The sequence below is a fragment of the Phalacrocorax aristotelis genome, chromosome 2 (genome assembly GCF_949628215.1).
Source record: "Phalacrocorax aristotelis chromosome 2, bGulAri2.1, whole genome shotgun sequence".
Lineage (NCBI taxonomy): Eukaryota > Metazoa > Chordata > Aves > Suliformes > Phalacrocoracidae > Phalacrocorax > Phalacrocorax aristotelis.
In genome coordinates, this window is record NC_134277.1 from 46,960,533 (window position 1) to 46,986,659 (window position 26,127).

At 44.6% G+C, this 26,127-nt stretch overlaps 1 protein-coding gene across 4 annotated transcripts in view; it reads left to right on the forward strand.

The window, feature by feature from the left end:
- NOD1 (nucleotide binding oligomerization domain containing 1) overlaps positions 1-22,685 on the forward strand; it is a 30,703-nt gene extending 8,018 nt beyond the window's left edge. For 2 of the 4 annotated variants that reach the window (XM_075083348.1, XM_075083349.1), the window contains exons 2-12: positions 152-490; positions 2,346-2,520; positions 3,751-5,554; positions 7,646-7,729; positions 8,783-8,866; positions 10,426-10,509; positions 12,555-12,638; positions 15,512-15,595; positions 16,234-16,317; positions 18,303-18,386; positions 19,805-22,685. In XM_075083348.1, the coding sequence (XP_074939449.1) occupies positions 275-490; positions 2,346-2,520; positions 3,751-5,554; positions 7,646-7,729; positions 8,783-8,866; positions 10,426-10,509; positions 12,555-12,638; positions 15,512-15,595; positions 16,234-16,317; positions 18,303-18,386; positions 19,805-19,877 (2,856 nt within the window). In that variant the 5' untranslated portion in view covers positions 152-274 and the 3' untranslated portion in view covers positions 19,878-22,685. Of the gene's footprint in view, positions 1-151; positions 491-2,345; positions 2,521-3,750; positions 5,555-7,645; positions 7,730-8,782; positions 8,867-10,425; positions 10,510-12,554; positions 12,639-15,511; positions 15,596-16,068; positions 16,318-18,302; positions 18,387-19,804 lie in introns of all 4 variants that reach the window. The other 2 variants (XR_012658982.1, XR_012658983.1) reach the window with 2 other exon arrangements.
- The last annotated feature ends 3,442 nt before the right edge of the window (positions 22,686-26,127 follow it).

Here is a 26,127-nt window from a genome sequence, read left to right on the forward strand (position 1 = left end):
AGTACCCGAGGAAGAAAACAGAAATTTTTCTTAATAAAGTTGGCCATGATATTACTCAGAAGTTGGAGGTTATTCTTTGATGACTAATTGAAGGATGTATCTGCACAGGATAAGGTTTTAAACTGAGGTTCTATACAATTACTTTTTACAGGCTTGGTAATGTGAAGGACAGATTGCCTGTTTCCCCAAAGTTAACTCCAAGCTGACTTCTCACTGCAAATGGACAGTTTGTCAAAGATGAGGCTAGGCGGAGCAGCTTCTTGCTATCTCAACTATGGAAGGCCAACTTTGCGCTAACTTGGAGATTTCTGTGAAAAAACCTGCAGGAGCAAGTCCTCCCTCCTTCATTGCTTTGTTGAAGGTATACCGAGAACTTCTGGTCAGTAGAATCCGAAACACACAGTGTTTGATTGACAACTTGATTAAGAACGACTACTTCTCCACTGAAGACGCAGAGATTGTTGTCCAATTTCCAACACAAGCAGATAAGGTATTCGTTTTATTTCACTAGCTGGCATAAGCTTTTTGTTGCTTTCAATTTACCACTGGGTTTTATGGGCTTACCGGGCAATTTGATGTCTAATGTCATTTCTAGTCTTTGTTATTTTGGAGTTTTCCTACCCCATTTCTTCTGGACACGTCTCCAGCACATTTATTTCCAGCATGGCTGGCACTGCTTGTAACACCCGTTAGCAGCTGTAAGAATGAGCAGGATGATAATTGCTGTTCCCCTCAGCTGCAGCTTTGTCCTCTGATAAGGAGGTGATCACAGTGGCTGTTAGCATGCAGCTTGCTACATGCAAGCCTTCGTTACTGCACAGAGTATTGCAGTGAATATCTAGTTCAGGATGCTGTGGGACAGATCATCCTGCTTTAGAGGAGGAGAGACAGAAATGAAAATATTATTTCAGAAGTTAATGATAGTGTGTTGTCTGTGTACACACCTTCCCTCCTCTTTAAAGACCTATGTTCATTGTAAATGTTTGTACGGAAAATTGGTATCTCCTGATGCATTTGGGTTTTTGATTCATCTTTGGACATCAGTAGCAAAAATTATTTCCTGGTCTTTTGATAGAAGAAAATTATCACATGTACAGAGTTGGTCTTTGCATCTTGACTTAACACGAACTCCTGATCTGTTTCCCTCATGAACCAGTCATGCAGCTTCATAATAGTTAGAAGTAGGCAAACTGTAAAAAATTCAGATACCTTGGACTTCACTAACAGTGCAGATTTTCATAAAACAGTAATTCTTGCTGGTGGGTTGAAATGGTAACACAGTGCTCACTTTGTGCATAGGGTCAAAGCTGAATAAATGCACGCTTTATCATAATCTCCATTTCTTATTGTTCAGCATAATATACATGGTTGTTGTAATAAAGCTGAGGGGGAGGCAGTGCATCAGGAGTCTAAGCAGAGACAGAGCAGGCCACAAATCTAAGTGAAGTCGACTCTGTGGAAGCTTCTTTGCAAGGCTTAAAATTGCTTTTTAGAGCATACAAATTGTCAAAAAATACCATGCTTTTGCTGTGTTGTATGTACTTCACCCTGCTTTAAGCTCACAAGAGACCACAGTCTCTAGAAGCCTTTGTCTGGTTCAGAACTGAATTCTTCATTCATTTCCAGCAAGAAGAGGATCCAGACATTCAAAATGGGCCTCCAAATGATTGCTCTGTCCTGCAGAGGATTTTGTTCTAGGGCTGCTCTGTACTGGTTGCACAGAGATCAGATTCTGCCTTGCCTTTAGAGGTAACGCTTAGTCTTGAACTGCTCCAGCCACTGCCTGGTAGCCATTAGTTTTAGAAACAATTGTAGGCAACGAGTCCATTGTACAAAGAGAGCCTGCAGAATTGAGTTGCTGTGTTAGAAGGAAGTGTTGTAGGTTTTTGGATCGGCATTAAGATCCAGAGAGAGAGTCTGCCTACCTTGCTCTGGATCTGGCTAGATCCTGAAGTAAACCAGAGGGTGAATTTAGGGCACTGAGAATCCACCCCTTTCCTTTTTTTTTATTTTAACCAGCATGGGATTTAAGATACACTGTCTGGCCAGCCTGAGGAAATCCTTTGGGTTCCCCATTGAGTAGCGGTATTTATGCATTTTGTTTCTGGTTAGCATACGATGTAGCTACAAGCTCAGACCTTAATTTGCAGAGCCAACTTTCTTGCAATGTCCAAATGCACATAGAAAGTTGGTTATGTGATGGTTCAAATTCAGAGCTAGATTTTTAATTCAAGTTTTTGATTCTGGTGCTCTGTTCTGGTCCAAAAAGGATCCTAAAGCAGTCTACAGGTGTAACTGTGGTAAAATGCTGTGCATCGCTGATCTTTCACGTGGTGTTTTTTCAGGTTCGCAAAATTCTAGACCTGGTTCAGAGCAAGGGAGAAGAAGTCTCAGAGTATTTCATCTGTGTCCTGCAGAAAGTCACTGATGCTTACTATGAACTTCAGCCTTGGCTGGATGAAATAGGTTACAAGCCTTCAGAGAATATTTGTAGTAAACCTGTGGTAAATACAGATCCAGGTAAGGTCGTGCATCTATATCCACTCCCTTAGAACTACCTTGCTAAGCAGGGAGCTCTAACCAGGTGATGTGAGAGTAAGAGAGTCTAGGCAGGTACAACCAGGGAAAAGAAATGGGCGCATGCTTTCCTTGCTAGCAGTGGTAGACAGATAATTAAAAGGCACACTGTATAAGGCAGTGGTCATGTTGATATATTACATCCTGTTTTGCTAACGTCAAGCTCTTTCTGCATTTGTTTTTCAATACGTAGCATAATGGCATAACCACCTTGTGCCAGCTGTAGTATTTTCTAGGCCTCTGCCACAATTTATTAGCAACACTGTGATGTTTTGGCAATGCAGTAGCCAGTAATTCATAATGAAGAAAGTCAAGCAATGAGGCAGGTTGCACAGTCAGGCTGTGCAGTCTCCATACTTGGAGGTTTTCAAGATCCAACTAGATAAAGCCCTGAGTAACCTCATCTCATCTCATAAATGACCCTGTTCTGAGAAGGAGGTTGGACCAGAGACCTCCTGAAGTCCTTCCCAACCTGAATTATTCTATGATCCTAAATGATGAGTTATACCAAAGTCAGAGTTAAAACTATTGCAGAAATAAATGTTTTCCTCTTGAGAGGTTTTTTGATACTATATAAATACAAGAATTACTTTGCGCCCATCTGAAGCAAAGTTTCTGTTGCAATAAAACCACAAGCCAACATTGCACAATAACTGAGACTTTTTTTTTGTCACCTTAAAAAAAATCTTTTGAGGTGCCCGGCACCCAGTTTCTAAAACACATGCCTTCTATTTACAATAATAAAAATTACCAAACAAGTTAGGAAAGAATAACAACCTACCTTATAGAAATTGCAGGTAGAACATAAATATAGTGAAAAGGCAGATGGCGAAGCTAATCAGTGACCACCAGCCGCTGCCTTTGCAGGAAGTAAAGCAGTCTTTAAAAAAAGGTTAGGGGCTTGGCTTTGAGTCTCAGCTGAAAGATAGCAGCCCCTTAAGCAATGCAGTGTCAGTACCAGCTTTCAGGAAATGGTGGCTCACATGTTACCTCTTTAAATAGCACCTGCATTTCCCAGCAGAGTGATGATGGCAGCACAAATAAATAGAAGTAATCTGCCAAAGAACCAATTTTACATATAATTATTTTTAGTTTATTCCCCGCCCCTCAGTTCCCAAAGAGGTGGGCCATCATATACATATGGTTTTTAATAATAGTTCACTGTCTTTTTAGTTAGCAGGTATCGCCAGAAACTCAGACATGAATTGGGACGGGACTCTAAGTTTGTTATGTCATATGCTCAGAGGGAAGAGATGCTGCTTGAAGAAATCTACTCTAACAGTATTATGGAGCTGGTCAGTTTTACTAATGAGAGTCTAGGCAAAGTGTCTCAATTAGAAGCCCTTTTTGATGATGCAGTTGGGCTAATTAATGAAGATGGAGAGACTATTTATGTCTTTGGCGATGCGGGAATTGGAAAATCCATCCTGCTGCAAAAGATACAAAGCCTTTGGGCCAGAAAAGAATTGGACATAGGGGCCAAATTTTTCTTCCGTTTTAGATGCAGGATGTTTAGTTGCTTTAAGGAAGATGAAGCCATATGTTTGAAAGACCTACTCTTCAAATATAATTGCTACCCAGACCAGGACCCCACCGAAGTGTTCCATCACATACTGCAATTCCCTCATACAGTTCTTTTCACATTTGATGGCTTTGATGAAATCTATTCCAACTTTGATCTCAGTAGTGTTCCTGAGATGTGTTCACCCAATGAACCCATCCACCCCCTAGTGCTGCTGATAAGCCTTCTCAGAGGAAAGCTGCTTAAGGGATCCAAGAAAATTCTTACGGCGAGGACAGGAACTGAGATCCAAAGAAACATCATTAGAAAGAAAGTGTTGCTCCGTGGTTTCTCCAGCAATAACCTGAAGGAATACGCTGCCATTTTTTTCAAAGATGAGGGGCAGCGAACACTGGTATTGAACCAATTGGAAGCTAACCCCAATCTCTGCAGTTTGTGTTCAGTGCCTTTATTTTGCTGGATTATCTTTAAATGCTATGAACACTTCCATTCCATGTTTGACAGCCACGAGCTTCCAGACTGTTCTGTTACATTGACAGATGTGTTTTTGCTCATGATTGAAGTCCATCTGAACCGATCTCTGAAAACAAGTTTGCTGAGGAACAACACCAGAAGCCAAGCAGAGATGTTCAAATCAAGAAAGGAAACTCTTCTAGCTTTGGGTAAAATGGCATACAAAGGGATGGAGAACTCTTTCTTTGTCTTCGAGCAGGAGGAGGTCTCATCAGCAAACATCTCTGAAGAAGATTTGCAGTTGGGCTTTCTCAGGACAGTTAAAGGTTACAGTGGCTGTGACGATCAGTCCACTTATGAGTTCTTGCACTTAACTCTTCAGTCTTTTTTCACAGCTTTGTTCCTGGTTATTGAAGAGAAAGTGGGTGCCAAGGAGTTACTTCAGTTTTTCAATGAATGTTCTTCCACTGAGACTGCCCAGCCTACTTGCCTCCGTATTCCTTGGTTGAAGAAACAGCTAGCAGCGGAGGATCCTTTCCGAAATAATGAACACTTTCATTTTACCAACCTGTTTCTTTGTGGCCTGCTTTCTAGATCCAAGCAGAAGCTCTTCAGACATTTAGTTTTGCCTGCAGTCATTAAAAGGAAGAGAAAGACCCTCATCACATACCTTGGGGAGAGCATGAAATCTCACCTGAAAGGCCTCTCTCGGTCCAGGCTTGCAAAGTACAATCAGATCCAGGTCCAGCCCAACTTTGTTTGGATGCTCAGGTGCCTTTACGAGACCCAGAGCGAGAAAGTGGGGAAGTTGGCTGCCAAATGCATGCGTGCCAATTACATCAAGCTCACATACTGCAATGCCTACTCTGCTGACTGCAGTGCTATTTCCTTTGTTGTGAATCACTTTCAAAAGCACCTGGCTCTGGATTTGGACAACAACAACATCAATGACTATGGAGTCAAACAGTTGCTACCGTGTTTCAGCAAGCTTGCAGTGATCAGGTAGGATTCCGTGCAAGCAGGTCCTTGCTTATCCTCGGTTTTTTGCACAAACAGCTGGGCTGGAGGAATTGATCTTAAAAGTGGAGAAAGATTAGGATTCTTACTGCTGCTGGAAATTAGTTTCAGACCTTCTGAAGTCTTTGTTCAGCCAGACACAGGAGCAGGGACAATCTGTGAATTTGGAAACCCAAATGGTTCGTAGTTAAACAGCCAGGACTGTTTAAGGCTGTAGGTTTAGTTAGCTCTGTCTCAAACTGTTTTGTCTCTTAAGAGGACTTTTATGGGGGAGCGTGCTTAAGGGAAAGGAGAGGGGACAGAAGTCCTCCATTATCTGAAGACTGCCTGAGCCTAACTCTGCCTTTGGTCATATGGGATAAGAGAGGATATGCTATTCCCAATAACCCTTGATCAAAAGCTCTGAATTTCTTGCTTTTACGTCCTGCCAAGATGTCTGGCTTTCACAGAACAAAAGCTAACATGTAGTACTTCATGAAAGGATGTAGTTGGAAATCTTTAGATGTGGCACTTCCCTGAGGTGATGCGGAGGGAGGACATGGCTTGGTGTGGTCAGGGAGAACTAACTCCACCTCTAACATCACAGGGCGGATTGTTCCACTTCCAGCCCTTAGAGGTTGTGGCATGTCACTATACTTTATTTGTCCAAACATTTAGGTGCAGAAAACCAGGAACTTCAAATATATCTTCTTTTTAAAGCTCCTTCAGCCTCATGAGAATTTTTTTTTAAATAAATGGATTTATTCCTCCTGGTTAGTTGTGTTCTGCCTTGTTTTCCTCTAGGACTAAATCAAAGCAAGTGACACTTGTTTTTTCCAGTTAGTTGCAAATCAACTGACCTCCCAAGAGAAAGCAATAAGAAAACCTGGGGAGGGGTGGGGGTGGGGGAGCAGAGTGAGTCAGTATGTAAAACAAAACAAAGAAGAAAAGGACAGACTTTCATTCTTTGTCCCTATCATATGATCATGCCATACACAATGTGATCTTAACACCATCCCCAGCACTGAACCAGTCTGTTAGGTTGCCTTTTTGTTTTTATGGTTGTTCTGATATTAGAACTTTGATTTCTAATGACCAATTTCTGCAGTTCAAGAAGTGTTTTTTCTAACAGCTTAACCATCCCTTTCAAAGAAGCGGACTGCTCTGATCTGTACTAATTGGCTCTGATTTCTCCTGTGTGCTTGTGCATTCCAAAGGGACCAAGTTACTAACTAGCAAGAGCCAGGGATGCTGTTGGTAACGAGGGTCTCTGAGCAGTGAATGTTCAGCTTTGGAGTTTGAGTAGAAACTAAAGCTGGTCAAAATTTTTTCACAGGGATAGCTTTACCCAGAAAACATGATTCATCAGAGTTGGAATGCTTCATGGGAACCCATCGATTTAGGCGAGGTGAAACAGCTTGAGAAATTAAAAAAAAACCAAACAAAACACCAAACCAAAACCATAAAAAAAAACCCAAACAAACCCCCCAAAATGCACCCCAAAACAACTGTGAGAAGAAGTATTTTTAGTCTGTGAATGACTGACATTGATTTGTTTCCCGTCTAGTTGGGACAATAAAATTAGAAATATCTAGCACACCCATGGGACTGCAGTTCTGTTTTCTAGCCAGGGTTTTTCACAACCTTTATTCAGTGGAGCCTGAATGTGTTGTGACTTTCAAGATGCCTGGCTTTCACTAGGTACTCAGAAAGAAGGTTGCAAGAAGAGTAGTTTACAAAGCTTGCTTTTGCTACGGTGTCAAGCAGAATTTCTTCCTGCAATCACGGTAAGCGCAGGAGGAGGATGAAGCATTTGTGTCTGGTGTCTGACTTACTACATTTTATTGTTTTCAGTTCTGTGGACAGCTTCCAGAGCATTACCTTGGAGATTTGGGGCTTTTTGTTTTCTGTTGTTTTTGAAGTGAGCCATATGAAACTGAGCTTACATTTCCCTTAATGGCTTTTAATATGTGGTATAAGGACCTCTTAAAATATCAGAAGAAAAGGCACAGACCTCCAGTCATTCGTTAACTCATGGGTGATGAACACTTGTAATCTGTATTGATTCAAACATTCTTTTCTTTCCCTTCATTCCAGGCTCAGTGTAAATCAGATCACAGATCATGGAGTAAGGATCTTGTACGAAGAACTCTCCAAGTACCAAATTGTGACTTTCTTGGGGTATGTGCTGATTGGGAGCAAGCCAGTAGATATTGATACTAAAAAAGAAAACTGCAATGCTGACAGGACTGATGTGGCAAAGGTGGGGTGGAAACCACAGTTATCTCCTCGTTTACTGAACATAAGCTGCATTTTGTGTCAGAAATGATTCAGCAGCCATCCTGTAACAGTTCACTGGGAAAAGGGCCACAGCTTCCTCCTCCATTGCACTGCCTCACAGGGTGGCCTCTACTGAGATCAAGCCCTTCTATAACACAGTGCGGTCCACTGTCAGGTTACTGAACGGTGTGGGCTTTTATACCTAAAGACTTCTGCTAGCTGTGGAGAGGGGAGAGAGAGCGTGCAAGCAAGAGAGTGTGTGCTTTATAGCTAAAGCCTCCTGTTTTCTCTGCTGTAAACTGATTTGTTTCAACTATGCAAAGCAGATAGAGCTTGGCAGAGACTAGTATGAGAAACACAGTTTCAAGTATCATGTTCATGGTACCAATTTCTTTAAGACCTTAATTAGTTCTGAATCGAGTTGAAGCTGGAAGGCATGTTAGCTCTGCCTTCCTGCTCTTGGTTAAGTAGCTACATAAAAATGACTTTTTGAGAAGTGAAGGTGAATACCAAGAATCGCCGACTTCCTCCATTGCCCTAATGTAAGTAAATCTGCTCAGGTATCTGATCTTCAGTAATATTTGCAAGGGGATTTTATGACTTTCAGAAGACCAAAAATACATTCTTCTGGTGTTTTCTCTTCTGAATTCTCTTCTGGTAATATTTCTGTACTAACACCAGAATAAAGGGAAGCTTTGTATGCTTGGGGAGACCATTTATTTTAAAAATTGTATAAATATTTTCCTATGATCTACTGTCTGGTCTCCTCGTATTTTGTGTCTAGCCCTTCACAATATGAATTGTACATCAAAATAGAAATACAAGCAACTGTGAATGTGTACAAAGCCATACAATAAAGATAGATGCTGTCTGTGCATTGTAAAACATTGAGGATGTAAATATTAAAGTAACAGCAGGAATAATCTGATTTTACCAATGTAATTTTTCTTTAAGCTTATACAACAATCAAATCACAGATGTTGGAGCCAAGTATGTTGCAAAACTAATTGAAGAGTGCTCAAGCCTTGAATACGTTAAGTATGTGGGATTTTTTTTTCCTTTCTACAGTATCCTAATTAAAGTAAAGCAATTTGAAACAGGAGGGGGAGTGGAAAAAAGACAAAACTTATGTTTCAAATAAAATATCACATAGGTTGCAGTTGTATATTCTTTTGCAGTGGTCTAGCAGTGAATGGCAGCAGGTGAAACTCTTGAATCTATACCCTTTACTGGAATATAATAGTAAGCAAAAGGAGACCACGCACCCTATTCTTTACCTAAATCCAGTCTGAGCAGCTCAGTGAGTCTTAAATGGTGGATGAACCTTGCTGCCCCTTGCAATAGGCAAATTCACTTGTATTTAGTACCACGCTGCTTCATCTCTTGTCTTTTACTGGCCAGTGGAGTCAGGCTGTGCTGATGTCATACCTCAACTCTGAAATTCCCCAAATTCACTTGGTGAGTTGTTCCCTTTAATTCCCGGAACTTCCCCAGGTAAGAGTGTCTGGCCATGCACAACACTGGTTTTACATAAAGGTAGTTCATTAACCAATGGTTTAATTGTGACCATAGCAGAAAACAGAGGTAACTACAGCAACGTCAGGTGCTGGTATGAACGTAGCAACAGCAACCAGACAGGGACTCTTGAGTTCTAGTCCTTGTTCTGCCACTAACTTGCTCTGAAACCCCACACTAGCCCCATCCTTCCCATCTGAAATATTTGCAGAGTTTTGAAACCCCAGAGCACTCTGGTTCTTTCGCTGCTTTGATACAGTGATTTGCTTATTTAATACAACTTTCATAAAAAAGCCTGTTGGAAGATGGTTGCTTTCAGGCTGCGTAGTAACCCCAGAGGTTATTTTGAGATAGAATGCATATTCATGTGCCTGAAGTCAGTCAAACAAGCCAGTTTTACTTTATGTAAATGTAGCGAGTTGAGAGGTTTTTGGTTTTGGTTTGTTCTTTACTTCAATGTATATGCAATTGAAACTTATCTCTTCCTTGAACTCCAGCCATTTGATATCCCCACACAGGCCAAAAAAAGAAAAGGTCTTCTGTAGAGTGCCATCCAGAGACACTGCTGCACCGACCGATGCCGCTATCTATATAGCCTATGCTCAGAACAGAAAGACTTGAAATTATTACAGTCTGCGCTTATCAGCTGCAGTCTGCTCTGGAGCCACGCAACCGATATTCTGTTCCCTGTGGCATCATGAAACATGCTGCATGTAATTCATGTACTCTGTAGCAACTGCTGATATTACGAACTGTATTAAAAACGAGGCGGGGGTCCTTGTCTTGAGGATCAGTTCCTAAAGCTCATTTCTGATATACTGAGCACTAAACCTAAGGCTCTACAGTAATACTTCTGATTCAGAGGGCTGACATGCAAAATATGTAGAAGACAACATAAAATTATGTCCTTTAATCAAAGGCCAAATGCCTGGGTACTTTTTTACCCTAGGTTAATCTTTGATGACTATAGCTAGCCTCCAGAGTTAATTAGCCTTAAACACTTGTATTGCTTTCTGAGCTGGTGTTCTAATAGCTGTACTGTTGTAAGTGATGTACCTCATCAGTTCATGTATTTTGTGCAGAATAGGAGCAAACAAAATAACGAGTGAAGGAGGGAAGTGCCTTGCCCAGGCCATCCAGAAGAGCAAGACAATGTTTGAAATTGGGTAAGTTCAGTGCTAAGGAGCAGAGCTCAGGGCTTGGTCTTGTCAAGGTGTCTGTAAGTCCCTTAGGATTCCTTCATTCATTCTTACCTTCTTTCCTTCTGCCACTCCTCCTCACAGCATCATTAGAACAAACCGGTGCAGAAGCATAGTCACATTTTCTACTCAAAGGAAAAAGGAGGGCTGCTTTATGTTCTCCAGTTCACCCATCGTTTTGAGGTGTTTCCCCTGTTCTGACAGAGCCTTGAAGGAGAGACAAACTAACAAGAGGACAGTATGTAAAGATAGCCACTTCTCTTACAGCCACATAGCTGTGCTAGAGATATTTGATCATTTGTAAAAGTCTGAGTGGTTTTATGACTATTGGCAATGTACCTAGTTATTGAGTGTCATTGTTATAATTGTCAAACCTTCTGCATCAAGTCCTGATTATACTGTGAGCTGGGAGAGAAAGAAGGAATTCCCACCATCCTTCTCTCTAGTCTGTCCCAAACTGGAGAGTCTGCTATTATTGGAGAGAGGTCTGAATGTACTATAAACCTTTAATCCCTATCCTCTTTCTCAGGAGAGATGTTAGACTTGAGGGTTCGATTCCACCACTGCCCCCCAACGCCACCCCCAGCAAATACTAGTTTCTCTTTCCATTCTACAGAGAGCATTTTTCTCAGAATCTAATACTCAAATACATGGAATTAAAACCCATTTATCCATTGTGAATATCACAATAATGCTGAAATATGAAAATTAGGTTTGAACAATCAGATTTTTGGCCTTTAATTTTATTTTCTACAACATTTCACAAGTACAGTCAACAGCATGCACACTTCCATTGTCATATTGCTGCGTCTGCTGTGCTGTACTTGGTATAATTTCATCAAAGGACTCTTTATTTTCTCCTGTGGAGGAAATAATCACTCCAAATGGATTTAGGATAGCTTGCACAGAAATGTTTAAACAGATATAGTCAGCATTTACATAACAAACTGCATTGGGGCTGAAGGACAAGGAAATTCTAGGGAACTTACTGGAAATGGATGTGTTTAGATACCACAAAGCACAATTGATTTTAAAAGAGCTGCCAACTAATTACCCATCAAGCCGAGTGTGGCTCTGAGTCATCAAGCCATGATCCCTGTAAAAAAACCCCTTATACCTCAGCAGAGGTGCTTTCAAGCCTCATAATATAGGGTGAATTTTCAAAACAGTTGGTGTGCATGGAAACGATTTGACCAGATACTCTTATTAAATGTTGACCAAATCTCTGCAACTTTTACCACACTACCTTCTCTTAACCCTTTGTGTTACCAAGGGGTGTTTTGCCATTGCTTACAAATGTGTGGAAGAGCCCAGGGTCATACTGCCCCTGTGGGATTTTGATCTTTCTCTTGGCAGCTGGAGAGAGAGGAGATACCACTTGGGTGTAACGCTGAAGGAACTGTAACTGTTTTGCCAGACTATTCTGAAGGAGAGGGGGAGCTTGTAGAGCAGTTCACATCAGAAAGTCACCCATTTGGGTGGGGGTGCCTGTGCAGTGGTGCATCTGGGGATCTTTCCCAAGACCTGTGCTTTTCACTGTGTAAAGGCCAGTCTGTGCCCAACAGGTAACAGGAAAACTGCAGCAGGGATATGGGGAGGAAATGCCAAGAAGGGGAACGATAGGATTTAGGACTCGGTGTATTTCTCATGGCAGCTCACTGTACAGGACCACAGGACTCCTTTACCCCATAAGGGCACAGGGCTGCAGAGGGTTTGCCCAGCGCAGCAAGGTGATCCCAGAAGCCCTCCTGCTACAGCAGGCTGTCTCCTGGAGCTGCTTCTGTGCTGTGGCCTTAGGGTACTGATGAGTCAGCAGAGGCTGATGGTGTGGTGTGCAGGGGGTAGAACACGCGCCTGGCTCAGCGGGAAGGGTACTTGCCAGGTTTTTCACAAGCCTGAAAGACTGAAAAAAAAAAAATCGGGGAGGGTAGGGAAGAGAAAAAGGGAAAATGCAATGCCGAGGGGCAGTAGGCCAGCACACCTGATATCTCCTGATTTCCTTTCTTCACCAGGATGTGGGGTAATCAAGTTGGAGACGAAGGAGCAAAGGCATTTGCAGAGGCCCTGAGGAACCACCCCAGGTTAACAAACGTGAGGTAAAACAGCAGCAGAGCCAAGCAGCTCTGGCGGCATAGTGCAGGCTTTCCTATTGTGCTTTGAAGCAATGAATCTTCCCACTAAGAGTTAGCTTGGAACGCCATCTGGTATTGCAGCCTTTGCTGTGTAACCAACAGGCTCCTGGTGCAAGCAAGAGGCCAGACTGAATCAAAAAGCCCTGTGCAGCCGTTAAGCAAGTTAAAAATATTGCAGGTCTGGCATCCCTTCCTCTGTCTGCACCTCCTCCCCTCATGCTGCACGTTGTTACGGGCATTTGTGAAAGCACGTAGTCAGTGGGTCCCATTTTGATCTTGGGAGCATTAGCAGAAGGATGCACCAGCTGTCACGGAATCAGGCTCCCAGTGAGCTTTTCTGTTGCAAAGGTACAGCAGCTTTTACCAAGTAATTTTTAGGTGATAAACTGTTCGGGTAGGGACAGGGACATTCTTAAATTCAGGCTTATACTGTACTCCAGTGGAGCTACAACACGACATGTTCAGTGCAAATAAAATGTAGTTCTCACTGGAGTTCAGTGATTCATCTCAAACTAGCCTTCTGGAAGCCCTAGCACGCATGAAGTTGCAGCACAGCATGAGGAGAAGCCAGCAACATCACAGAATCACAGGATCACAGAATCACAGAATCACAGAATCACAGGTTGGAAGCGACCTCAGGGATCATCTAGTCCAACCGTTCTAGGAAGAGCACAGTCTAGACAAGATGGCCCAGCACCCTGTCCAGACGACTCTTGAAGGTGTCCAACGTGGCCGAGTCAACCACTTCCCTGGGGAGATTATTCCAATGGTTGACTGTCCTCACTGTGAAAAATTTTCCTTTTGTGTCCAATCGGAATCTCCCCAAGAGCAACTTCTGTCCGTTCCCCCTTGTCCTCTCCATGGGACTCTGTGTAAAAAGGGAGTCTCCATCTTCTTTGTAGCTACCCCTTAAGTACTAGTACATGGTGATGAGATCCTCTCTGAGCCTCCTTTTCTCAAGGCTGAACAAACCCAGCTCCCCCAGCCTACCCTCATATGGCAGGCTGCCCAGTCCTTTGGTCATCTTGGTGGCCCTTCTCTGGACCCCTTCCAGCCTGTCCACATCCTTTTTGTATAGAGGGGACCAGAACTGTACACAGTACTCCAGGTGTGGCCTGACAAGTGCTGAGTAGAAGGGGATAATGACTTCTTTATCTCTGCTGGCGATGCCCTTTTTGATGCAACCCAGCATCCTGGTGGCCGCCTTGGCTGCAGCAGCACACTGTTTGCTCATGTTGAGCTTCCTGTCCACCACGACCCCCAGGTCCCTTTCCACAGAGCTGCTCTCCAGACAGGTGGATCCCAGTCTGTGCTGCACTCCCAGAATATAAAACAGCCCACCCCCTGCCAGACTTTCAAATGCTGGCTAGGGATTTAAAGATGTACATTCTGGTGGCTGCTGCCGTTTTGGAGTCCCTCCACACAGCTGGAGCACTGGTTTCATGGTGATCCTTTTGATTTGTCTCCCAGTTCCATTGGCCTCCACGGTGAGAGAGCAGACAAGGCTCCTTGGTTTCCCCACAAGGTGGCACATGGCACTAGTTTCTTTAGAATTACGATACTCAGGGAGTTGAGTTTGGGGATCTCTGGAGAGCTTATTGCTGCCACTTCAGATCCAGGGATTTCAGAGCTGGAGCCTTGCCCTCCTTTCTGCAAGTGGATAGCGGGGCTTAAAAAATTAAAAGCTGAACAGGTGCAGTGAGTGACCTAGATATATTTAAACTTAAAAGCTATCTGAAATAGCCATCTTCCCATAATTGCAGAATCCATCCAGACACTTCAGACTTCTGAAAGAAAACATTTTGAACCTGAATCAGAGCTAGGTTACACCTGGGATTCTCAGACAGGAACAAATACGCTGATGAATGGGCTTGCAAAAATAAGGAGGACTAACTGTGCTGGCTAGGGCTAGGTTTTGCTGGCATCTCTGCAGGGTGAATCTTCTACTCCTCAGTGCACTTGCACTTGGGTTCATTTCTTATCTTCCACTGTTAATGTTGCTTCATGACTTGAATTCATAGTTAGCACCAGTGGTGCGAAGATTAAGGGAAGATAGTCCCCACCTACAGTTCACTTCAGCATGTTCACCATTTTTAGGCCCTGACTGAGAATATCTAGTTTCAGCTGAAGCTATGAGGGACTTGTGCTAACACATATTTGTGCCGTTGCCCTACTTGATCCTCATTTCTACCTCTTTTTGAGACCTTGCATTATTTTCAGGCTCTGGCCTGGCTTTTGAGGTGGGAAATGCTTTTTGAACTCCCAAAGCCTGGAGCATAACTTAACTGGATGATTTTGCCAATGTCTATTCAAAGTATAAAGGGCAGACTAAAAAAATGTTTGTGGTTTGCAATGGAAAGCATGTGCTTACAAGCTCATCTCTCCATACACAACAGAAGGTGGTGTGTTTGGAAGAAGAATGAAATATTCATGCATCTGAAGGACTTAAAGGACAAAGTGCCCAGTTTGTCCAGGGAGTTGGGATGACAAATGTGTGTGAAAATCTGGGTACTACCAAGCACAACTCTTTGTCCTTGTTAAAAGCCTTGACTCTAAAATCACTGTGTGCAACTCTGCTGTAAGTCGCAAGAGAAGAACTCAATGACAGCAAACCTGATGGCCTGTGTGATGGACCTGCACTCAGGCTGCAGACTGTCAACTCTTCTCACTTGTAAAAGTCATAAGGACTTACTTGTTTGCAAAGTACGTGAGCCTTTGAAACACCCAAATGCTGTACAACTGGGAAACAGATCATCCAGGATGTTCGTTAATATTTGTCAGTGGAGGGGCCAAGTGGTGCTGGCTGTTTCTTACACCTTTGCATCTTTACTTCACAGTCTGGCACTCAATGGCATCACGACAGAGGGAGGCAAAAGTATTGCTGAAGCTATGCAACACAACAACTCCGTGAAAATATTCTGGTAATTGACAGTGTGGTCTACTTCTCCTCCTCTTCTTTCTCCAGAGAAAGCTGCAGCCAAATTTTATTTCTTCCAGTCCCATTGCCTCCTCCTACTCTCCCCTCTTCCTCTCTCCCTCCCCCCATCCCTTATGCATTCACTACCAGCAAGCTATAAGATATATCCCTCTGGAAGAATGTGGAGGTAAGTAATGAATCATCAGCACGTGACCTTTAGGACAGATTCTGATGTCCCAATGTCATGCTTCGCTCTGCTCCCTCCCTCTTGCTTTCCCCATCTTCTCTTAACTTCCATCATCTGAAGTAAAGTTCTTTGTCCTCAGTTTTTGCACCTCTTCAGTGTTGTCTCTACCCCTCTACCTTTTTCCACCACATCTCACCCACCTTTTAGGCACTAAAACATCATGAGAAAGTATCGTTAGAGAATTGCTCTGAGAAATTAAGATCTGATACTCTTGTCTCTTTTACCTCCAGGGCTCCTCTTCAATATCTCTTTGTGCCCAGCCTTTAGAAATTGCTCAGGGCAGGAACAGCACATCCCCCTTTGGCTGTCTAAAGCTAAGTCACAGACAAGCTGGAAAAACAGGGGACTGAAAAATAATGATAACATCCTAAGTGAACATTTTGTCTCCCACTTAGGTTGACTAAAAATGAGCTGGATGATGAGGCAGCAATGAGTTTTGCAGAGATGCTGAAGGTCAACAAGAAACTGGTGCATTTATGGTGAGTTAGATTCCACAGAGGCACAAGCTCTTTGGCAGTCGCTGCATTAAAGCTTCACCTTCCAAGTCTATGTAGGTCACAGTGAGCTTTCTGTGCATGGTCTGGATGCAGCTGACTGGTTGTAGACAGTTCTAATGGAAAGTTAATAAAGCTGCTGTCTAGCATTTTGAACCTGCTTTCATACACAGAAAAGTTTAAGCTGTTTGTGTGTCCGGGTAACTTTTGAAAAGGTAATTGATTTAATCTCTCCTTAGGGGAACAGTACTGGCCTGAAACACAAAAGTTTAAAAAAAAAAAAAATACAGGCATACAGCTAGAATAGAATAACGGTATTATGACTCTTACTATTTATCATCATACTGTGAAAGCAGCAAGCTCAACTCTTACTCTTCAACCAAGTAAATACATGGCAGACACTTAAATGCATGTCCCATTTGCCAGATGTTTTCTTCCAGGGCTAGCACTTTCACTAATCCAGAGGTTCACAAGAATTTTTCCATGGATGGGGCTGGGCAGATGTGGGCTGTGAAGCAAATAGCCATCCATTTATTCTAAGCGATCAAGAGAACATAATAAACTGAGTCACTTTACAAGCTTATAGAAGGACTTTGCTAATGACAGTCTAGCATTCCCTGTATTAATCATAGTTCCCACCCCTTAGGAAGCATGCTGGTTGTGAGAGGTGCCAAGTACTTGTAGCCTCTTTTGAAAGGAGTAGAAGCTCTGGTGCCCATTGCCCTGAAAATAAAAACGGGGGAGGGGGCAGAGTGGGCTTGATTTCTTTGTGCACAGATGCAGAGGCGCACCACTGAGCAGTTTGGTTTGAGTTCATCATAAAACTTTCCCCATCCAAAGCAGGTATGGTAATCTAGATACATGTCTTTACCATGGCTCAGTAATGTTCAAGTGTTTCGGCCAGTAGTCAAACTTATATCCTACTTTGTTGGTTATACCAGTGGATATCTCCAAAAGGTGGTGACATGTATAGATGGTTAACTTGAGGTAGAACTAAAGTGTTTTTCCAGCAGCGGAAAGAATCGACTGGATACCTTTGCATTCATTTACCAAGTGCAGAAAGTCCTTTGATAGGAATGCATCCCTGCTTCCTTCCTTCCCTCCCTCCGTAAGAGATCATTCAATTCATTCCAGTTCTCAGCCTCAACCTGAATCCTCTGGGATTCATACAGCCAGTCACATGGAATGGTACAGCTATGGGGCACCCCATGGTAGACTGAAAGGGAAGTATTGAATTAGGCTAGGCCGATGAGTATTTTTATACTTACACAGATTAAGGGGCTTTGTTCGGTTTTAGTGAGGGGCATGGTCTACAGTCATTAATAAGAATTAGCTAATATTCCTTCAGTTGTGCTACTTGAGGATCTGTTGTTTCTTTCATTTTTCCCCTCAGCTCAGATTAGACGTACTTTATACCTGCTAAGGTGGCTTCACTGGGACTTGGCACCTGCTCATACCAGAGTCAAATTCAATGCCTTATTCTTCAAAGATCTTGCTCGTCTGTTAAACAAGACAGGAGGATTTGGCAACCTCTAGATCATAACTGCTAAAACACTAGGCTTACACAGGTTCTGTATGCAGAATTTTCCATACGTTACTTAAGAATGTCTCACAGTGTCCTTAATAAGAAAATGGAGCTAAGAGGTTAGTCCATCTCAGAGTCCAAATATCACGATCCCATACCAGTAGTAAGCAATTCTCAGCAGAAATTTGTCAGCTATGTTAATTAAGCTCAGTGTCTCCAGGATGCAACCACGTACAGGATTAGCAGGAAGAGACTGATACTCTGGGCTCTGTTTCTGAAAGTGCACGTGGGGCGTTTGACCGGTACTGTGTACCATCCTCACAGATAGAAATCACATCCGTCTTCTGGTGACAGACAGCTTTGCTCCTTGACGTCAAGCTGAGCGTAGGTTGTGCATGCGCTGTAAATTAGTTTGCATGTTTGACATGAAGTGCTTTCTTTGTAGGCTTATCCAGAATCAAATTACAGCCAAAGGGGTGAAGTACCTCAGCGAAGCTCTCAAGGAGAACACAGCTATTAAAGAAGTCTGGTAAATAACCCCTCCTCAGAGGCTCACTTTGTAAACTTTCTTTCCCTTTAAAACACTTTTGGCGTTGCTACTTTGAAGCCTAAAAAGTCCAGAGCAAGTTTATGTGAGGCAGGGGTTGTAGTTCCTGCTGTGGGTTTCAAATAGGTAAAAAGCCTTTGTCACGGAAACACTTCCCCGTGTGTTACGAATGTCAAGCAGTTTGGGGAGTTCACATCTGTCTGTACTACCGACTCGCAGAGCGTGTATGTTTGCAGAATTGGGGCCTAAATTCATAGACCACGTTTTGCTCGTCCCGCTTTATTTTTAAACTTCTGAACGTGTTCATGCTTTTCAGGAGCTAAATCCCAACAAGCAGGAGATGGTTACATTTAATTACCATTACTAATTTGGTTCATAGAATTTGTGCTCCAAACACACTGAAAGCGCTAAGCTACAAGATTAACTTTTTGTAAGATTTGCTTGGTTTAGATTAGGTAGGCATTGCATAGTCACACGTGCACTGTAAGGCACAAAGCCAGATACCTCATTCCCTCCCTCACCTCAAGGAACTCAGGATTCAATAGAACTGTGCTGGTTTTAGCACTGCTGCTTTATTATTGAACATGAAATTTATTTTTAAATATACGTATTTGTTTTAGCTAAAGGACACTGAATTGTTGCTTAGAAAGACGATGACTCACTATATGACTAGTGGGTTCCCTGGAGATGTGGAAGAGATGCTTTTTTTCAAAGGCCACTGTTGACTTTCGTCTACAGAAGAGGCATCAATTCCCACTCAAATCATTCTGAATCTTCAGACCAAAATCTGTCTTTTGATTCTTGCCTGAATTTTCAGAGGTGTTCATTAACCCCAATAATTTCATAAGTCAAAATGGTTTAAGAGATTTCAGAAACATTGAAAGCTGCACTTACCAGGCTGCTCATTTTCAGGGGTGTAAATATCAGTGTAAATTACCTTTTTGTAGCCAGACTTGAAAATTTTGCCCTAAGTCATTTCACGTTAATAATGCCTTAAGTACTTACCAGAATTTTGTCCCCATGTTGTCATGGAAGATGCAAAATGCTCTGAAGAGTGTTTACATTTCTTTAAACTGTACGGTAAGAACCTTTGTCAGCTATATGCTGTTTGCTGAAATGCAAACAGCCGGGTATCCAACACCGATTTTAGTTCAGTGAAGTTTAGGTGTTAGATCAGTTTTTATTTCTGAAGAAGCAGCCTTGTTCCCGGTATGGGCAGTGGGAACAGCAGTGCTGTAGCCTGCATCTCGTGAGGCCGGTTCCCAGCTGTGAGCCCTTGAGAAGCGTGTAGCTCGCACGGCATTGCAAAGCTGTGATCTCTGCTCCAAAGCCTTGGGAAACTAGAAGATGGGCAACGGTCGCTACCTTACATCCACATCCCTCTTCTTTTTCCCCTCCAGTTTGAACGGGAACCTGATAAGCCAAGAGGAGGCCAAAGCTTTTGAAAATGAAGAACGAATCATTTGCTTCTGAACGAGGACTTGCCCATTTTGACAAGCTTCCTGTTACAAAGGTTACTCCTACACCTGGACTGCAGAGTTTATAAAGGCATATATCTGCAACGCTTGTGGCAGCCATTGTGTATCTCTCTTCTGCCTTTTTATGAACATGCTGCGCTCCCTTGGCTCCGTCCCTTACCCTGCCTGTTACTCTTAATCCTTTTGGTGAGTGGGAAGTTGCATGGGTAAATAATTAATGTTTGTGTGATGCTTTGAAGATGAAATGCAGAGTGTTAACAGACCAAATCCACTGGCATTTTGACAACTGAGTTTAGATTTATTCTGTACACTGATGTAAATAATCTCTAACTTATTTATATACTGAAATATACACACAGACATATATATATATATATGTAAGAAAGGTTGCAAGATGCACGAACTCCCAGAGCTCACAGTATTATCTGCTGCATAACTGAAAATGAACATATGTAGCTTTACTGGAAACATAATCCATCTATAATAGTTGCACGGTACCGATGTTTTCAACATGAATATCTTTCTCCTGCCTAGAACTTAGGCCCTTATTTCTCCACTGACTAGAGGCAGCGTCATAGACACTGGGTTTGGGGGGTTTTGGTTAGTTGGTTTTTCTGAGACATGGGTACCTCAGGCTCAGGTTACTTTCAATAATCTTTTTTTCCATACTGAAGCCAATACATTTTCTTTTATACAACCAGAAGTCCTTACTGCCATCACTGTAAAAGCATAAAACTGGCAGTAAAACACTTTTGCTTAAAATTTCCTGAGGGCTGCACAGAAACTGCCACCTCCTGTTTTCACAGTGTTTGTTCTGGGGAGGGGGGCTGGAGATAAATGTAAAATATTAATTAGCAGGCTGTTCAGTGCCTTGGCTCTTGGCCTAGACACTGTGCTGGTGGCAATACACTGAGTTGCCTAGCTTCAGTGGGGAGAAGGGATGATTGAAAATCAATTGTGTCACATAGAAATCCCTTCTCCCAGCAACATGCAAGCACAGAAAATGATTGCGATTTGCTTGGAAAGCTTTTATTCTGTGCCTGAACTTCACATGCTCTTAAAAGAAACCAGTTTGCAAAAGAGTGGGCTATTTGATTTTTTGTGTGTGTGTGCGCGCACAGAAATTGGGCATGCTTTACACAGGTAAACTCAAACTCTACCCCACAGTGTGTACAAGGAAACTAAAATGGAAATGCATGATCCATTTTCCTTCCTTCTCCCATGTTAGCACTCCCCAAAATGCTGAGAAACAATTCTCCAGTTGCTGACTGGCCCATAACACCTTGGGAGGCTGGAAGAAGAATCTCCAGTTAAAACACCAAACCAATGATCCTTCACCTTCCCATCTCCCAGATCTGTCCCATAAAGCAAAACATGGATGAAGGCTTGCTTCGTAGGTCAGCGCCTCTCTATTTCCTACGTGGTAGCAGACCTTTCCAAGTCCCCAATTCTGTCTACTCCCTTAACACAGTTTAAAATACTCATAAAGCTTTTTACAAAACCCACAGTTTAAAAAAAAAAATAAGAAGGAAAGAAAAAGAGGAGAAAAACAACTCAGTGTTCATTATTTGTCAGTGTTTTTTCCTCCCTGTCCATGGTATCAGCGCTGATATTTCACAGGGAGGGAGGTGAGGCTTTTAGACCGTGCCAGAGGAAAGTCAGCTAACTTGAATGATTTCTGCACTTGAGCCATTGGTTTGCTGAAGCAGAAGGGCACACCGTTACAGATGAGCTGGATATCAGTTGCGAAAAACATGTGCCAAAGCAAGGCCTTTAAAGACACCTCAGCAACTTTAACAAATCAGACACCCGTGCATCTTGTCAAAAGGTTGTTCCTGTTTTTGCCAGCCTGCCCTTACAGAGGGGAGAAGATGCTGGTGCAGGAAGGGCCTTCACCAGAGGTGTCTTTTGCCGATGCTGGAGGGAGGTGTGCGCCCAGTTTGCTGTAATTACCAAATTATTTGCTTATTTCCCAGATAGAAATTATAGTTAAAACCTCCAGCTCCAGTCCTAATTTCAGGGATAGGCTAAAGCAGTACAACGTGTCCCCGACAGCTCCCTCCAAGGTTTCCAGTGCAGACACGTCAGCCCCTTTTTTGGTTTAGAGCAGCCTTTGGAGCTATTCGTAGCGTGACGACAGCCTCAACCCTGTTGCAAATCCCATTGCGTGCCTGGCTGTTAGAAGCCAGGCATCCAGGGCAGTGTTTTCAGGGACAGGAGCATCTGCGGGGCTGCAGCAGCTAAACACAGCCTTGGAGTCAGCAGTGTCAGGATCAAGCCCGGCTCCACATAGGACAGAGTTTGGCACCGGTGATGGTGCCAGTGACCATGCCAGTCGCAGCCACTCATTTCAGAGGTGATCCTGGGATGCGAGTGCTTGTTAGGGTGGGGCTGAAGGTCTGAGCACAGCTCAGGCTGGCTTTGACAAAACTGAGGGGTTTCACAGCATCCCGCTCCCAGCTTGCCCAGGGCAGAGGGTCTGCTTCAGGCAGGCACGCCACCGCTTCAGGAAGCGTGCTGGGGAAAGGGGTTGCTGCTCTGGGAGTAGCTGGAGTTTCCTTGGTTATTGGCAGAGCGTTTCAGGCCGCAGTTCTTTATTCGTGGGCTTACTGGACTATATGTAGAGCACATCACAGCAGCACCTTTGCAGCTTGCAGCAAGAGCCTTGTTTACTCAAATTCAGAGACAATTGTACCTTTTTTAAAGACTTGTTTGTAATTTGCTAAGGCATTCTCTGTAAGCAGCGTTATGGTTTTTTCCACTTGTTCACTGTGATAATAAACAGCTTTTTAAAGAACTTGAACAGGCTGCCTGCGAGTGCTTTGGCTTTGCTGAAGACCTATCAAGCAGACACTTGGCTAGATTGAGAGGGGACCGTGTCAGCCTAACTAATTCTGGCTGCAGACATGAGAGGAGCTGCCACAGCTGGAGAAGGGCATTCACCTTTCCAACAGTGGGTGCCAACCCAGTTTAGGGGCAGCGAGAGAAACCGCCACGCACACGCTGCTGCTGTGCTGTGCCCCTGTGGCCCTGCCACGCTGACGGCAGGGGTTCTCTGCATTGCCACCAACTGCTGGGGGAAAACTCATGCTGGCTTGAGGTGCAACACTTGCATTTGGCTGGTGCAAGCTGCATGTGCTTACTGGTGGTGCCAGGTAACACAGCAAGCCTTGCTGCAACGCAGTGCAGTCCTGCTCTGGTCACGCTCCGCCAGGTCTTTGGGAAAGGATGCTCCTCTGAGCCTGGTTTAGTGCCACTAACTGGGTGTCACAGCCCAGTTCAAGACTCACAGGGTGGTGTGAGGCCACGCGGCCTTTGCTCTTCAACCACAGCCAGTGCAGGATCCCAGTCCCTCTGTTCCATGCCATTGGAGCCGTGCTGACACTGAAAGTCAGCAAGAGACCCGCACCTGCTTCCCTGCAGTTTCACTCTGTTCCCTGACCTTGGTCTGGCAGAGGAAAACAGGAGCTTATGGCAAAACTATAAATGGCCACGCTTGGGAGCAAAGGTGTCAGAGCCAGGCCAAAGGCAGCGAGGGACGGGTGCACCATGGGGAAGGAGAGGTTGCTGCAGAGGCCGCTCTGTTTGCAAACTGAGGAAACAATCTTAGCAGCAAAAACCTGCAGCCATGCACAAAGGACATGACTGTTGCTTTATTAGGTACAAACAAAACAGGATCACACTAGATGAAAATGGAGGCCAGGTCAGGAGCTGCCTGTTGCACTCAAGGACTCTGAATTTACTCACCAGAGGTGGTTTCTGTTGGCTTGCTGGGGCTCTTGTTGCCCCTGGGATGGATGAGGCTTCTAAAAACATGCTTGCAGCTACAGCGGTGAGTCCTTCCTCACTTTCCCAGGTGGGGACAGATGCTGCAGGGCAGGTGACAGGTGCTGGGGACTCCCCTCTTGTCCCTGGGGAATCCATGTTCCACTCTCCTGTGAATCTCAGTGGGGCTGAGGTTAGCCAGTGTTCGTTCTCCACTCCCAGAGGCAAAACAGAGGTGAGGGCACGAGCTGCAAAGTTTTGAAATAAATTGCCTCAGGTACACAGCGGGATTTGAAAGGAGGGATTATGTTTCAGAGAAAACAGCAGCTTCAGCTTCAGGAACATCAAGGCACGAGAGGTCACGGCAGGCAGGTTAGGGAACAAAAACTGGTCTCGTAGTCAGCCGGGGCAAAAACTACAGCCATCGCTTTATAATGGGGAAGTGGGGAGCGTCCTGCGCTCTCGTATGTGTGCGCTGATGGGGAGCCCCCAGTGGATTTCTGGCAGGGCTGGTGCCACCTCACCCACCCGAGCTCAGTGCCTTCGGGGCCAGGCAGTGCATTAAGGCGGTGATACATAAACGCTTGCCACGCACAGGGCCTGCAGCCGCTGCTGGCACCAGGGCTGCTGAGCGGGGGGATGCCCAACAGCCCCAGGAGGCCCAGACCTCCTGGAGAAATGCAGAAATGGAACATGCAGGGTATGGGAGAGGAGGAACCAAATGTTTCCCTTGCTCCGGCCATCCTGCTGGTAACTGCCACCATGTTTCTGTCTGCCCAGCAGAGCTGCTAAGGCAGGGCCAGGAATCCAAACCCCCAGCCCTCCCCCCCGCCCTGGCCCCACACAAGGAACAGTTCAGGGTGGTTCACAGGGGAGCGGCTCTTGTCACTTTACCGGACGCTGTTTTCCTGCTTTGGCGGCTCCTCTCATTCCCTCGCCCCACCCCAGAGCCGCCGGCTTTCACAGCCCCAGCCACCACGACCGTGCTCGGAGGGCGGCAGCCCCACGCACCGGCAGCTGCTGCTGCTGCCCCTCTGGAGCAGCGCTGCTTTGGAGGTGTCAGCAGGACAGGGTGGCACACGCCTAATGAGGGCACAACTAAACCAGCATGCCCTGCTCACGCACAGACCCTCCTGCCAGCCCAGCAGGACTGACGAGGAAGGCATGGACCCTTTATCTCCAAGGTTAGCACCCTTGGCCAGCGACCATTTTGTGCAGCACAGGCGAGCCTGGATTTGAGCACCTTTGCTGAGAAAGGTGCTGGACTTCCCCCGTCCCAGCCCCCAGTGCAGGCAGCCAGCCCACGAGGTGGCTGCTGGTGGCACGGGCAAGGGGCCGCTTCCACCGCTGCAGTGAGTGGCTGGGCCCAAGTGCAAACCGGCCCTGGAGGCATCCCCTTTGCTCCCACAGGGAAGAGAGACGGACCGCCAGTTATTGCAAACCCTTTGCGAACTACTAAATTATGCCCAACTGCTTGCATCTAGGGATTCATCCTATAAACCTAAGTCAGCAACTTAATTAGCTGCTAAAGCCTCACAAGCCAGGAGATTTCGACCTCTCGGGCTGGAGCAAATAAAGCTGTCAAGTTTTCATGCTTCTGTTACCTGCCAGACTCTTTAATCCTGAGTTTAGCAGATGTTAATCCTGGCCTGGGTGACTTGTGAAGAGGAAAGCTGCTCCCTTTAGAAGTCACCTGGGTCCACTGAGGCAGGGAGTGGGTGAGGAGACCGCACCGCGGCATGCGGGGGACAGTCCCATGGTGGTTGTTCTCCTTGGTGACAAAACCTTTAGGCTTTAGGTTTTGTTTTTACTTCTGCTTGAAGCCGGTTTAAAGAGGCAATTAGGAGGGTAAGGTGGTGAAAAAAATCACCTGTGTTAAATTAAAACACATGTCCAAACAAAGAAATCTGTAACCAGGGTGAAAACTAAAAGCAGGGCAGGAGCTCACCACAAAACATGACTCAAAAGGTAACAGGCCAAATCTGCAGAGGCACAAAGCACCTGCAGTTTTCACCGAGCTCAGCTGAGGACCTGTCCCTGTGCTTTTAATATCTGCCTCCTCTACGCTCTTGCCTTTATGAGGAGTGAGTCATCTTGCGTCAACTGAGGATGGGCTTTATACAATTATTTATTTATGTCAAACTCTCCTCCCTGCCCCCACGCATCTCTGATCTCATTCCCCTCAGAAAACAGATGCTTTATTAAATGAGAGCTGGAAAAACTCCATCTCACTTGGCTCTTGCTAAGGCTACTTGTTGTCCAGTGGCCGGCTGGCAAGGAGATGGCGGGCAGGAGCTGCGCAGCACCTCGCAAGCGGTAACCTCTACGGCCTTGTTTGGCTTTCTGGACATGGGCATCCCCCTCCCTGCAGGGTGGGATGGAGCTGGGCACCTCCTTAGCTAAACAAATACTTCAGAGGATGTTCAGAGACCAACAGCCCTGAACCCCCCAGGCACAGACATTGCTCAGGTCTTGTAGCC